Source organism: Camellia sinensis, chromosome 5 (genome assembly GCF_055761805.1).
Source record: "Camellia sinensis isolate YWXY chromosome 5, ASM5576180v1, whole genome shotgun sequence".
Lineage (NCBI taxonomy): Eukaryota > Viridiplantae > Streptophyta > Magnoliopsida > Ericales > Theaceae > Camellia > Camellia sinensis.
Window position 1 is genome coordinate 122,781,427 of NC_138965.1, and position 15,143 is coordinate 122,796,569.

General features: G+C 38.8%; 2 protein-coding genes across 2 annotated transcripts; both read right to left on the reverse strand.

Annotated features, from left to right (window-relative positions):
- Nucleotides 1-6,507: 6,507 nt before the first annotated feature.
- LOC145791657 (uncharacterized) lies at nucleotides 6,508-6,849 on the reverse strand. Its single transcript, XM_082872051.1, has one exon. The coding sequence runs from the start codon at nucleotides 6,847-6,849 to the stop codon at nucleotides 6,508-6,510; it is 342 nt and encodes a 113-aa protein (XP_082728177.1).
- A 2,332-nt stretch (nucleotides 6,850-9,181) lies between these two features.
- LOC114268864 (uncharacterized) lies at nucleotides 9,182-9,800 on the reverse strand. Its single transcript, XM_082872052.1, has 2 exons — nucleotides 9,790-9,800; nucleotides 9,182-9,716 (listed from the first exon to the last, which is right to left on the reverse strand). Exons 1-2 carry the CDS (start codon nucleotides 9,798-9,800, stop codon nucleotides 9,182-9,184), a joined length of 546 nt encoding a protein of 181 aa, XP_082728178.1.
- Between the last annotated feature and the right edge of the window lie 5,343 nt (nucleotides 9,801-15,143).

Here is a 15,143-nt window from a genome sequence, read left to right on the forward strand (position 1 = left end):
CATATTTATGACTCAAAGGAGGATGGGCCTCGATTCTCGGGCCACCAATCACGCATTTCCATGCACGATGGTCCAAGGGACCAAGTACGCATTTTGATTTCAAATGCAATGCACACACACAAACCAAGGCCCAATCCCTATCACTAGATCAAGAGACAAGGCATGCATGCTAGATGGAATGCAACCTAGGCATGCAAACTAGTATGCTATATGAACATGGGGGAAGCATGCAACAAAATGCAATATAGCTAAGCATGTGTCAACAATGCAAGTAATGAGCATGCAAACATTATGCAACCGAAGCATGCAAGCATGTAGCAATGTGATCACATTTGAACAACATGCGAAAGGTCAATATGGACGAGCCTCGGCCATGTCTAAATAGGAAGCCAAAATGCTATGGAATGGAGGCAAATACACACACAAATAATGCATGCAAAAATGGCCCAACGCTTAAGCATTAAAGAACATCTTTTAAGCACACTTAAAAGAGGATAATCATGGACAAATGGCATGCACATCAAACTCTGAAAATCATGTTAAGATGATACCAAATCCAACTACCAATGCAAGAAAGGCATGCAACCAAGCCCAAGAACTTAAACTATGGTTAAATGACACATGAAGCAAATGACCAAAATGGACCAAAACAGTCCCAAATCATGTTAAGGCAAGTCCTGAAAACCACCTAGATGGCATCTAAATGATCTACACATTGAGGCATGCACAAATGCTTAAACATGGAGCATACAACACAATCTCTTAGAGGCATCAAAGGCAAGGATACAAGCATGTTATAAGGACTGAAATAACATGATAAGTGGTTCCAAACCACTGAAACAATGCAAGTAATGCATGCTAGAGAGGCCAAAGCTTAAGGCATTCAAGAGGGATTGCATGGTAGCTATACAAAGCAAGACATGAATGACTCAAATGACCTAAAACAGTCCCTTAGCACATCAAAATATGCATGTAAGCTTCACGAGGCTAAGCCTAAATCATGCTAGAACAAGGGTCTACACCTAAAGCATGTTAAGGCAAAAATGTGGCATTACAAGACATGTATGCAAAGCATGCAAGGTGTGTCCAAACCAACTAAAAGTAGAGGCATATTATGACATAATAAGCACAAAAATCAGTTGAAGCATGGCCAACATACACTTAAACAAGATGCTCCCTCAAGAGGCAAAAATAGCCCTTTTCAAGGACAACAAGGAGAGGGGGTGGCCCTCTCCTTCTTAGGACCTCAAGGCACCATCCTCACCTCTGAAATCCCTCAAGATTTCAGTGGTGAGGAGGCCCAAACACAATGATCCCGGAGCTCAACCGAAACGGCATAAAACAAAGGCCAAACAAGCCTTAAGAGGGGTCAAACAACCCTAAAGCTTAAAACACCCTTAACAAACTATTTAGAGCACTCAAAAACAAGACTTTTCTATGTTATATTCTAAGCTCAAAAATAGATGCAAGATAGGCTAAAAAGCTTTGCAAAAAAGGGATAAAAAGGGACAAAAGTCTTACCCTTGTAGCACAGCAGCAAATCAGCAACTTTTGGACCAAAAAAAGGGCTTCAAATCACCCCAAGAATCACCTCCAAGGATCTCAGCTCAATAAGGGGAGTAGAGAACTAGGTGTTTGTCTGCAAAAGTGCAAAGAAAATGCACTTTTGAGCACAAACAAGCCCTAAACCTTAGAGAGAGAGGCAGAAAATGTAGAGAGAGAGAGATTTTTTTGCTCCAAGTTGTATCTCTCTTCCTTCTCCTTCTTGTATCTCTCTCCTTTTGAGAGAGCTTGATTGATATAGATATATCAATCTGCAGCCCCCTCAGAAGTCCCACGTCCAGGCATGGGCTGGGGTATGGCCTAGAATGACAGCTGCCAGTTGTCTACAGAAATATCTGTTGAAAACCACATTTGGCCGGCCGGCCATCAAAGTGGCCAACCGACAGTCAAATTGGCCGGCCGGCCATCACATTTGGCCGATGGCAACATAACACAGCCGGTGGCCTCAAACCATGGCCGGTGGAGTGTGGGGATGTCCCAAAAGCCATTCCCTACCCTCCAAAGCAAAAACACAAGTGTTTGGTGCAAAACTAGACACAAAACGGTCGAGTCGAGAGATCCTGAGGCAAGGCGCATAGCCGAGGCCTCCAGGAACTCAAGACGAACACAAACATGGATGATCACCGAGTGTTCAAGCGGTGACGTCCAAGTCTTGAGAACGGTCAAAAATGGGGTGTCTACAGTCGTGCATACATTTGGCTTGCAAAGTCCATGCCATGCACTGTCTGTCCTCTGTTGCAGCAAAACCAATGTTCTGCAAGAAGAAATGGCCGGTCGGCAACTTTCAGTGCCGGCCGACTATCAATATCCAGCCGATGGCCCCATCTTTGGTCGATGACCATCCTTCCATGGCCGGTAGTCCTGTCTCTTGGCCAGTGACCTCCCACAGTGTTCAGGGAGTGGTTCAAAAGTAGCCTTGGGATTTGTGCAGCTTTCGGAGGCATGAAACAGTGCAAACAGAGGCAACTGTTGGCATGGCAACGGGTTTCCAAGCGAGGCGAATCGAGCATGCATCATCTAATCATTTCGAGGTAGAGCTACGGCGACCTCTTTAATTTCATACTTAGATTGTTTTGTAATTAATTTGTTAAATACTTAAGGGCTTTGTAATATTTAATTAGCTAGGGTAGTTGATTAATTATTCAATCTGTATTATTTATTCGGACCCTCCGAGAGAGGGCAATGTTGTGATAAGTGTGCGTGCGTGTGTGAATGTCTTCCAACCCCACGTCTTTCTCCCTTTTATTTACTAGCTTTTGATGGTTAGTTTAGGGTATGTTTTAATTAGCATCCTTATGCTTGCATGATTGCATCCATTCATTTTTCTTGCATGCACCAGGCTCGGCGCATCATACTAACTGCATTGTATTTCAATTCCGAGTTGAATACGTGTATCAGTTGTTGCATTTCATATGCCATTTTAGAATAGCCGAGCCTATCTTAGTTGCATTTTTGCATGTGTTGCATTAGGCATTTCAGTATAGTTAGGATTCATGCATGATTTCTAATTAGCTTTTTTCTTTGGCTTGGAGTACTTGGTAAGTATTTATGCTTTAGCATCCTTGCATGCGTGTGAGTGACTGCCATGATAGCATGCTTACCATGAGGTCATTTGCTTATGTGATATAACTGCCTGAATGCCTGTGGGTGAAGGTTGGGTTATTTGAATTGGAACAATTCACCAATTGAGAGTTTTAAGCCCACTTGAGAGTGGCAAAATCATGTTTTCTTAAGCCTACTTAAGGGTGGCAAATCCACGTCTTAGCCTACTTGCGAGTAGCACCATCAAACCATCTTTCAAATAAACAAACATGAAATGTTTTGTTCCAACTCAAACGATCCAGCCTATACTTGTATGTTGTGTGCATCACATAGTAATTCTAGGCTAATAACCGGAATAAGAGCACATAATGTTTTCAAAACTCGATATCATGGTTAGTAGAGGCTGATCTTTGATCGGGCGAGCGGGGGTGCTCACGAAATGACCTTCCCCAATCGTACCAAAGTTCCCGAGCCAAGGCAACTTTGGTGATGACGGATACGTGACCTTAGGTACGAGTCAGGGTTTCCTAAATTCTCTCAAAATAAAATATTTAGGTGGCGACTTTGTATCTGGCAAAGCAGTCCATGTTTGACACTTCTTTCTAAAAATCAGTTTTTCAAAAAGATTTGCCGGATTTGCACTCTTTGATGATTCATCGGTCTTGCATTGCACTCCGCGAGATTAGATATAAGACCGTGACATTGAGTCCAAACTATAGTAAGTCCCAATGAACAAAACGGGATTCCCTCCTAGGACGTTCGGGGACGTCTACAACAACTACTCATATTGAACCAAAACTGGCTGAGGACAATGAGCCAAATGCCGAAACAGACCAAACAGAGATGCATGCATGCACCTTCATTCCCCATTTCATTTTTGAGTTTCAAAAAAAAAAAAAAAAAAATCACCACAAGAAGAGTTTTTGGCTAGATAACTTTTTTGTGGTGATTTTTTTTTTTTTTTTTTTGTTCTCGCGATTCAAAAAATCGTGCTTCTTGTTTGTTTGCTTATTCAAGAGGTTATGTATGTGATATACAAATGGGCATGATATGTTATAATAACCTTTATGATGTTTTGCCAAAACCTTAATTCAATCAAATTTTTCACAAAGAATACGTTTAGGCCTTGTTTGATTAACAATATTAATACTAAAAAGATTAATAATCTCATGAATTAATGTATGATTAGTTATTCAATTAAATTAGTGAGATAATCATTTATTAAGTATTTATTTATTTTTATTTTTTCATACTTGGAATTATGATTTCCAACTGCTCTCAATATTAAAAATTCACTAATTTCATCGGATTAAATATCCGCCATATATATAATCCTGTTAATAAAATTTACAATCAAATATGAGATTGTAAGTCCACAAACTAATAATTCCAATCTTATGCTATAGTTCTACTAATCAAACATGCCCGTATAATGTGATGCTTGGTGCTAAGTTATTTTTGTGATGTCAACTAATCGAGCTATTCAACGAATTGGCTTTGATCTTGACATACTTAAGAGTTTCCTCAAATTGCATATGTTGAAACCTATTTGATAAAGGAATTGAGACCAACAAGTATTCTACTTGAATCTATGTCAATTATTTGTTATAAAATAGGGTTAATATTACATTCTATCCCCTTAATTATTACTAAATATTTTCTTACTCTTAAATTTTAAAATCATACATTTAAACCTTTCTTTTTTCTTTTCTTTTTTTTGTCAATAGATAAATAAGAGAGTGATTACAATCATAATAAATATTTACATAATCGAATAAGCCTCTAATCTACAATAATTAGAAAGTCTAACAACTAAGCCCACAATAATTAAAAAGTCTAACAATCAATAATTGAAACTTAGCAAGCCCAACAACAAACCCACCAAGCCCAAATCCGACAACCCATCCAATCAATCCCTATAATAGGAGAAAAATAAAAATCACCACAAAGGACCTCTACATTTAAACTAATCAATTATCAAAAATTTAGTTTCAGTCCCTTGTAGGGTTTCAGTCCCACTAGTAGGGGAGAAATTATATTTTGTCCTAAGGACAAGTTCATGTGATGCTCCAAATTAAATTTGATTGGTTAAAATAGTGGATCCTATCACTTTTGTATGTCCTTTGAGAAGATAAATTGACAAGTATCCGGTCTTGAGTGGTGTGGAGCGATACATATGTTGTCTCTGTTCCCCTTTCCCCTTCTTTATCTCTTCATTTTTCTTCGTCTATGATCATTGCAACCCAAAGTTATACTAAATACCTTCTTTAGTAGGGATTTTTTTTTTTTTTTTTTTGAGATCTATGCCCTGGAAACTGCTAAAGGTTATTTTGGTTTGTTAAATCTTTGCAAAAAATGACTGTTTTGGATTTAAACTTTAATTTTCTCTCATAAATCATGAAATACAAAGACCAAAAAATCTATCTATTCAATTTTTATTTTAGAATTTTATATCTAATATTGATATTATTTTAAAGACTTTGAAAAGATGAATTTAAAAATATCATGTTTATTAAAAATGGATTTATATAGTTAAAGTTATAGAATTTAAAAAAAAAATAGCACAAAGTATACATAAAAGGTAAAAATGTCAAAAATTGTCTTTATCACCATATGTTTGGATTTTCCAACTGTGATGTGCATACATTTTTGTTAGCCCTAAGGTTATTTGAATTTAAATTCTTATTGATTTTGATTATCGACAAATATTTTGAAACAATTTATTTATTCAAAATTTTCAAAATAGTATTATATTATTGCTCTTCATTGTTTCTAATAGAGGAACGCTTCAAAATTGTCAATTTCTCATGAATATTGGTACCTCAAAAACATGGAATTAGCATTTCTATGCAAAATACTATTTGTGCCTTAAACAGGTCCAAGGGTCGACACCAAGACAGCAAGGGTCAACACCAAAATGAAATACACAATGCCTAAGTGTTGCAGCAGCAAGGGTCGATACCAAGAATGGCAAGGGTCGACATTAAATTTCAAAACACAATCCAGCAGTAAGGGTCGACACCAAGAATGACAAGGGTCGACACTAAAATTCAAAATACAAAGTTCGGACTTCCAGGAAACAAAGGGTCAACACCCAGTTTCGAAAAGGTCGACACTAGGAACACTTGGAAATCACACAAAGAAGAAAAGAGAAGCAAAGGGTCGACACCCAATCTGCAGGGGTCGACACCCATAAATCTGGTGTCGCGCCCCAAAATTTGGACAATTAAATAACACATTAAATTAATTAAATAACACATTAATTCTCATGTAGCCACGTAATTAATAAAGTCAAAAATAAAATAAAGTAATAATAATAAATAATGACTTACGAAAAATCAAGGTCGGTACAATAAACACACCTCAACAGAATCTCGTCCCGAGATTCGATAAAAAAGGGTACTAAACAAAAAACTCCAGGTGCATATACCGAACTTTCTCTTCCAATTCCCAAGTGATATCATTATCATCCTCGCTCCATTGCACTTTCACCAAGTTCACTTTCTTATGCCGCAACTGCTTTACATCCCGGTCTAGAATAGTAACCGGTCGCACCACATACATTAGATCGTCACTAATCTCCAACACTTCTAGTGATACTACTTGGAAAGGGTCTTGCACACACTTCCGCAATAAAGATACATGGAACAAGTTGTGAATCATAGCCACATTACCAATCCTCTCCGTGATCTCGTATGGTCCCATAAATCTAAGTGCCAACTTTCTCTTCTTTTCGAACCGCATGATACCCTTCATCGGTGAGACCTTCAAAAACACAAAATCTCCAACATTTAACTCAACCCCCTTACGTTTTCTATCAACGTAACTCTTCTAACGACTCTGTACAATCTTAATACGTTCCCGAATAATGTTCACCTTCTTCGTGGTTTCTCTCACTAACTCTAGCCCTAACAACGGCGCATCTCCTACCTCCATCCAACAAGCAGGTGATCGACATGGCCTCCCATACAAAGCCTCAAAAGGTGCTATCCCGATGCTGTAGTGATAGCTATTATTATAAGCAAAAACTCCACCAATGGCAAGTGTTCTTCCCAACTACCATCAAGATCAAGGACACAAACTCTCAACATATTCTCCAAGATCTGATTTACCAGCTCAGTTTGCCCATCTGTCTAAGGATGATAAGCCATGCTCAAGTCTAACCTAGCACCCAAAGCATGCTGAAAACTCTCCCAAAACTCTGCCACAAATAACGGATCATGATTTGAAACTATAGAAACTGGCACGCCTTGAAGTCGCACCACCTCCTGAATATATAGCCTAGCTAGTTTATCCATAGTTCGGTGAGCACTGATAGGAATAAAATAAGCAGACTTGGTGAGTCGATTCACTATCACCCAAATAGATTCATTGCCTCGCTTAGAGCGCGGCAATCCATCCACGAAGTCCATAGAGATGTACTCCCATTTCCAAGTAGGGATCTTGAGAGGTTGCAAAAGTCCAAACGGTCGTTGGTGTTCTGTCTTAACCTGTTGACACACATAACATCGAGAAACATACTCTCCTATGTCCTTCTTCATACCTTCCCACCAAAACGTCCTCTTCAGGTCATGATACATCTTAGTCCCACCAAGGTGAATGGTATATCAAGACCTATAGACATCATCCATGATCTCTTTCCTCAATTCAACAAGGTTAGGTACACACAACCTGTCCCTAAATCGCAATCCCCCATCTGAGTCCACAGACTAATCAGTAGGACAATCATCGATCAAATTCACTACAAGGTCATCGAGCCTGCTGATGAGAAACCCATCTAAATACTACATCTGATGAACTTTACCTAGTAATGTCGACTACACGGTCAAACTATCAATGTATGCCCTCCCGACACCCTTTATTGGTTGAACATCATGCATCAACATGAACTCCAAAGACTTCCATTCCTGAATCATAAAAGAAAAAACCATAATCCCATGTTGTCAACTAAGTGCATCTGCGACCACATTTTCTTTCCTTGGGTGGTAAAGGATCTCGAAATCATAACTACTAATGAATTCAACCCACCTTTGTTGCCTCATGTTCAACTCTTTTTGAGAAAAAAGATATTTAAGACTCTTGTGATTTGTGTGTAACTCAAAACACTTCCCAAACAAGTAGTGTCACCACACTTTCAATGCAAAAATAATTGCTGCCAACTCTAAGTCATGAGTAGGGTATCATCTCTCATGAGGTTTTAACTATCGAGAAGCATAAGATACAATCTTCTAATGCTGCATCAACACACATCCCAACCCAGTTCCACTTGCATCAGTAAACACAACTAAATTTTCCCCTTGTACTGGTATAGTTAATACTGGTGCTATAGTCAACCGCTGCTTTAACTCCTGGAAAACTCTTTCACAATCATCTGTCCTTATGAACTTCACATTCTTGCGGGTCAACTTGGTCATGGGTGATGCAATAGTGGAAAACCTCTCTATAAATCTTCTGTAATAACCAGCTAGTCCTAATAAACTCGCTGCTTCCATTCTTTGACCGCAATAACTTTCTCAAGATCTACCCCTATCCCCTGATTGGATACAGCATGTCCCAAAAATCGAACTTCTTTCTCCCAAAAGTGACACTTACTGAACTTAGTGTATAACTGCTACTCCCTCAAAGTCTGCAACACGACTTTCAAATGTTCTCTGTGTTCTTCCTCATTCTTAGAATACACTAGGATATCATCTATGAAGATAATCACAAATTTATCTAGATACAGTTGAAAAATTATGTTCATCAAGTCCATGAAATAGGCAAGAGCATTGGTCAAACGAAAAGGCATTACAGGAAATTCGTACAATCCATACCGAGTCCGAAAAGCAGTAAACGGGATACTTTCCTCTGACACACACATCTAATGGTAACCCGTTCTGAGATCAAACTGAGAGAACACAGCTGCCCCCTTCAACTGATCAAACAAGTCATCAATTCTAGATAACGAATACTTGTTCTTGATAGTCACCTTGTTTAGCTCTCTGTAATCTATGCACATGCAGAGAGTGCCATCTTTCTTGGAGACAAAAATCGCTAGTGCTCCCCACGGGGAGTTACTTAAATGTATGAACCCTTTCTAAAGAATCTCTTCTAGCTGCTTCTTCATCTCTACAAGCTCTTTAGGCGCCATTTTGTATGCCACCTTAGAAATTGGTGCAGTTCCCAGCACTAGGTCAATACGAAATTCTACTACTCGTCGAGGTGGAGGTCCAGGTATCTCCTGAAATACATTCTCAAACTCACACACCACATCTACCTCACTAATATTCTGCTTAGGGATTTCTACCGAGCATAAATAACTCGTCATCACTGACTTTTCTCCATCGCTAGAAGTGTGGGTAAGTCGTGGCATACCGAGAATATCTATATTTATGGTCCTTCCAGCACAATCTAGAGTCACGAAGTGTTTTTGCAGCCAATCCATATCCAAAATAATTACAAACCCCTCAAACCCTAACACAATGAGGTCCACATACAAGACTCTGCTCGTAAAATCAATCTCAAAATCTTTACACATCTCATAAAGAGTAATTGCCCCTTCTAAAGGAGTCTCAACGCAAATAGGTCTAGATAAGAAGGTAGTTACAAGATGTTCTCTTTCTATAAATTGCCTAGATATGAAAGAATGAGAGGCACCAGTATCAAAAAGTACTCTAATGGGTTCTTGAAAAAGATTAAAGATACCTTCCAACCATCACCTTTAAGTTAAGCACACAAAAAGAATTCGTTCATAAATACCTAGAATAAATTTAACCATTAAACTAAACCAGCTAACCCAAGTTTCCACATCCGAGGATCACCTAAACTCTCACAAGTCTAGGGTAACCTAAAGCTCTGATACCAAACTGTCACGCCCCAAAATTTGGACAATTAAATATTAAATTAAATAACACATTAAATTAATTAAATAATACATTAAATTCTCATGTAGCCACGTAATTAATAAAGCTGAAAATAAAATAAAGTAATAATAATAAATAATGACTTATGAAAAATTAGGGTCGTTACATCTGGGTTTCAAAAGACCTAACCGCCCATTCAGATCTAGTCTGACACAGTTCATTTCCTAGCCGCTTTTTGTGATCTGTGTACAGAATAAGTCATCATTTCTGATCTTTGAGCAGACCTCTCTATCATAATAGCTTCTACCAAGAGTTGACTTATGAGCTTGAGCATTTAATGAACATCCTCTTCCCAAGACTTGTTAGCAACCTGTATACACCCATGCTCTGATCCATACAGCTAGAAGATATCATAGATGATATGCTCCAATGGCTAGAAGATTTACCCATGCTTCTCTCCAACAACTAGAAGCCATTAATGCTATAAAGAAAGAAGCTCTCCACATCCAAAGACACAACTCTCCAACACAAGAACACCAAAGAATTCAAGAGCTTTTATTATACTTCATTGTACTTCCACTTTCATATCTAAGTGAGTTTTAAATCCCCTCTGTGCTTACACTTTCATATCTATCTTTTGAGAGAGAAAATTTATAAACGAGGACAGTTGTACCTCTTGTTCTTCTTCCTTATTTTCTGAGTGAAACACTTGTAAAGTGAGGTATTTAGTTGAGAGGTTCTCAACAGATAAGAGTAAGTCCTTTGTAAAAATCCACAAGCCATGAGAAACTTGGTGGTGTATTGATTCGATTCCCAGTGAAGGAATTCTCAAGGAGGTATCTTGAGGAGTGGACGTAGGCCGGTGAGCCGAACCACTATAAATCCTTATGTTTGAGCTCTTCTTCTCTTCTCCTTATTTTATGTTCTATTGATTGCCTACTGAAATTATTTACTTAATTTATTGCAATCAATTTTCTGTCCATATTTTTTTTAATAACCCGATTCACCCCCTTTTGGGTTTCTTACCTGGGTAACAATTTTTGATAATTCTATTTTCACACACTAAATCCCCTCAAAGCACACACTTAATGAACATTTTCTCAGTGCGCAGATTAAAAACAAAAAATGTTCTCAATACACATCTCTTCATTTCAATAATGCCATCATTTTTTACTTTCAAAACCCTAATTTATTTTTCATTCACCCACTCTACCTTTGCCGGAAAACTTGCAATGTTTTCCATGTTGTTACCGTTGCCATTTCTGCCACCTATGAAGCAAGGGTACTTCGAAAAACATGCCGTACTCGTACCAGGTATTTACCGACGTATGGTACCTTATATGGTACTTTTGCATACATATTGGGTACACGAAACACATACCCAAAATTTTTCTTCTTAATTTTTGGCATACCTAGGCATACCTAGTATATACCCAAGCCGTACCGTACCTCAATTGAAACAATATTTTCTTCTACTGTAGAGATAAAACTCATTTCACTAGAATTTTTTTTTATTTTTTATTTTATGCTTAGCATGATTTTAAAATTAAACTATGGTTTGTAAGTTATTTAAGATATTGACATTTAATTTTGATTTATACTTTTACTTTTGACATTAAATGTTAATTGTAGGCTGGACCTTAACAAATTAAACCATTTAATTAATTTTTGCATTACTTTAAATTAAAAATAAATATTTTTTTACAAGCGTACCAAGGCGTACCCATATTCTATTTTTTTTTTTAATTTTACCGTATCGACGTACCCGTGTCGTACCAGTACCAATACTCGTACCCGTGCTTCATAGACTGCCACTCTTAGCCCTCCGCTACTACTCCCAACTCATCCTTGCTCCAACTTAGACCTCCATAATCTACTCTCGTTACCCACCATTCCTTCAAAACCCTAAACTCTGCAACCTTATTTACCACAATTCGATCTCTATAAACCTTTCTATCGTCGTGAACCCTATGTATCTAGATCTATTTGAAGGTTGATATTCGGTCAAACCTTATAGGTTGAAGTTGATATTTGAAAAAACTCTATTAGTTTGGCGATTGATATTTGAACGGTGACGATCCCTCCAATACTGATTATCCAGATGATTTGAGAGAGAGGTTAGAGTTTGAAAAGGGTGTGCATGATTGACTGAGAGAGAGAGTGAGAAAGAGGACAAGGTGGAAAGGTTAGTGACTAGAAAGATAGTGAGAGGGAGGATTATAAATGAAGAAGACAAAAAAGATGTAGCTAGCCAGCGACAAGTAATAGAGTGGTTGGTGGGGGTGATTGGTGGATGTGTGCTGAGAAATTAGAAAAATAAAAAATAAAAGTTTGTCTTAAATGGTTATTTAATTAAGAGATAAAGATGTGATTTTGAAAAAATTCGCTAAGTGTGTTCCAAAAGATTTGGTGTAGAAATAAAATTATCTATACATTTTTTCTTATGACCAACAAATATCAAAACTTGGACTTCTGTCCTAGAACATTCCATCACATGGACTGTTGGCCAATTGTTCCTTCTTTTTATTTGTTACACTTATTTTTGTAATTTTTTAAAGTATAGGGATAGGGATGGTAATTTTCCCTGCCTCACAAGGGTGTTCACTGCAACAACGAGAAAGTGGGGGGAGCTTCTATTTGCACACACAATATACGCTTTTTGCATATCCTCCTCACTATACGTTTTGCACATCCTCCTCAAGTGTATGTATAGAGTGGGTTTGGTGTGTGTAAATAGAAGCTCCCGAAAGTGGGATATGGATGGGTTTTGTTTAACCCACTCTGATTATATATATATATATATATATTATATAGATATAATTTTTTTTTAAAATTGAAAAATTAAAAATTTAAAATATTACACTTAACATTTATTTTCATTCATTTGTTTCTCATCTTCCATCTTTTTACTCTAATTAACTATAAATTATATCTGCGAAGTCCTTCTAAGAAATAAGAGCCAGTAAAATTATTATTATATTCTCTTCTCTTATAGGAGTTCTCGTCCTTGCCTCTGTGTAAGGTTTCTCTTCTCTCGTAGGAGGGCTTGGTTTGGGGTAAAGCTTGTTAGGAATGGAGTCAACCCTTGAAGAGCTTTCTAACCGCCTCCTATTAACAGAGGAGGAGGAGGCAGTGGTGGTTGCGGGTGAGGCTCATACAAAGTCGAGTGCGGAGAGGTCTTGGCTTTGCTTGGTCGGCCGGATTCTTACTCACCGACCTGTTAATGCTGAGGCTTTTCGGTCCACTATGGCTGCGGTTTGGAAGCCTACTAAAGGTATGCGTTTTAAAGCGCTGGTTGATAATTTATTCTTATTTCAGTTCAATCATATTGTTGACAAGAAGTGAGTTTTGTTGCGAGGACCATGGAATTTTGATAAACAATTGGTTCTCCTAGAGGAGTTGGATGGGTCGTTGCAGCCGTATGACTAAGGAGGTTGGGATATTGATTGGTAATGCTATTGGCACTTTTGCTGATATGGAATATGTTGAAGGAGGTGTGGCTTGGGGAAAATTGCTTTGAATTTGGGTTGCGATCAATATTAACAAGCCTCTGAGACGGGGCATGAAGATTACTTTGGGGCAGAAGGACCCAGTGTGGGTCTCCTTCAAGTATGAGAGACTTCCAAATTTTTGCTTTGCCTGTGGCATTCTGGGCCACAATCAGAGAGAGTGTGAACTTCAGTTGGTTGGCCAAATTGCGCAAGAAGGCTCTCATGGCCAATATGGAGGTTGCGGGCGGAAACTGTCATTGTTCAGCGACAGAGTGGGCCATTCACATCAGGGGGTGGTGCTTCAGTTGGGAAACTGACACATGACAAGGATGATAGAGAGTCTTCTAGTAGCCAGAGCCAGACTCTTTTTCGCAAAACGGGAACCACTCCGGCGCCAGTGAATGGGGGGTGTAAACGGTATTGTCCAAGAAAGGATAGATTCGACAAGCTTGAATCAAAGCCCTGGAATATCACGATTGGGATTGGAAGTTAACCTTAGCGGATTGCATGGGGATTTGCCTAACGTGGTGCAATCTCCACAATTTCAAATTCTAGCTAGGCGGGAAGGAGTAGGCCCATTTTTGGGACTTGTGGACCAAGCCATGCAGGTAACAATATTTGGGCTTTTGATGGGCCTCATTTGGGGGTCTTGGGCCTTAATATCCGCATGTTAGATGCTCAAAGTGTTTCTCCTGTAAGTGGGCTAGGCTTGGAGAGATCCAACAGTCTCAGGATTGTCGATGATGGGTTATCTGCTGTTGCTGAGTTAGGTGGGGACCACGCTTTGGGTTTGCATACACAGACCAAAAAGAATTGGAAGAGGCTAGCATGAGAAAGATGTGGTAATGCAAAGGCTAGAATATTTTTTTTCTAAAATTTTTTAAAGTGATATATTGTGTGGTTGAGATTTAATGTTGAAAAATTAATGTGACTTGTCATTAAATCTCAACCACACAATGCACCAAAGAATCCTTGCTCGTGGTAATGGGGTGGTTAAGCCAACTGTGGACCGTAAATGTAAGGGGGAGATAAGTTCATCGGGGCCAAAGGACGATGGAAGTAGGTTGGAAAAGAGATTGAAAGCAGCTATCGACATGGTGGCAACAGATGTTGAGCGACAAGCAACAGTGGTGGCTGTAGCGCAGCCTCGTCGATCCCAATGAACTGCCTAAGCTGGAACTTCCGTGGGCTTAAGAACCTGCGGACTGTTCACAATCTTCAGCGGGTGCTGAAGATAAAATATCCTGGTTTGGTGTTCCTTACAGAAACCATTTGTGATTTGAAACGAATTGAAGTGTTGCGATGCAAGTTGGGTTTGACTAGAGCTTTTTCGGTGGATAGAGTTGGGAGATCAGGAGGTTTAGCGCTACTCTAGAAGAATGATGTTCATGTGTCAATTCAAAGCTACTCATGTGGTCATATCGATGTTGTGGTGGAGTCTGGGATTGGGTTGATTCTGTGGAGACTAACTGGGTTTTACGGCAATCCAGATGGATCCCAGAGGGAGGCTTCTTGGCAGTTGATGCTTCGGCTGGCAAGCTTGTCGGATTTGCCGTGGATGATCGTTAGGGACTTCAATGAACTCTTATTTAGTCATGAGAAAATTGGGATGGGCCAACGCAACCACCGTCAAATTGATACGTTCCGTAATGCAGTCAACGATTGCGGACTTGTTGATTTGGGGTATGTTGGTGCTAAGTTTACA

Bases quoted from the DNA above. Each gene is read 5' to 3' on its own strand.
- LOC145791657 (XM_082872051.1), bottom strand. From the start codon at position 6,849: ATGCGGTTCGAAAAGAAGAGAAAGTTGGCACTTAGATTTATGGGACCA.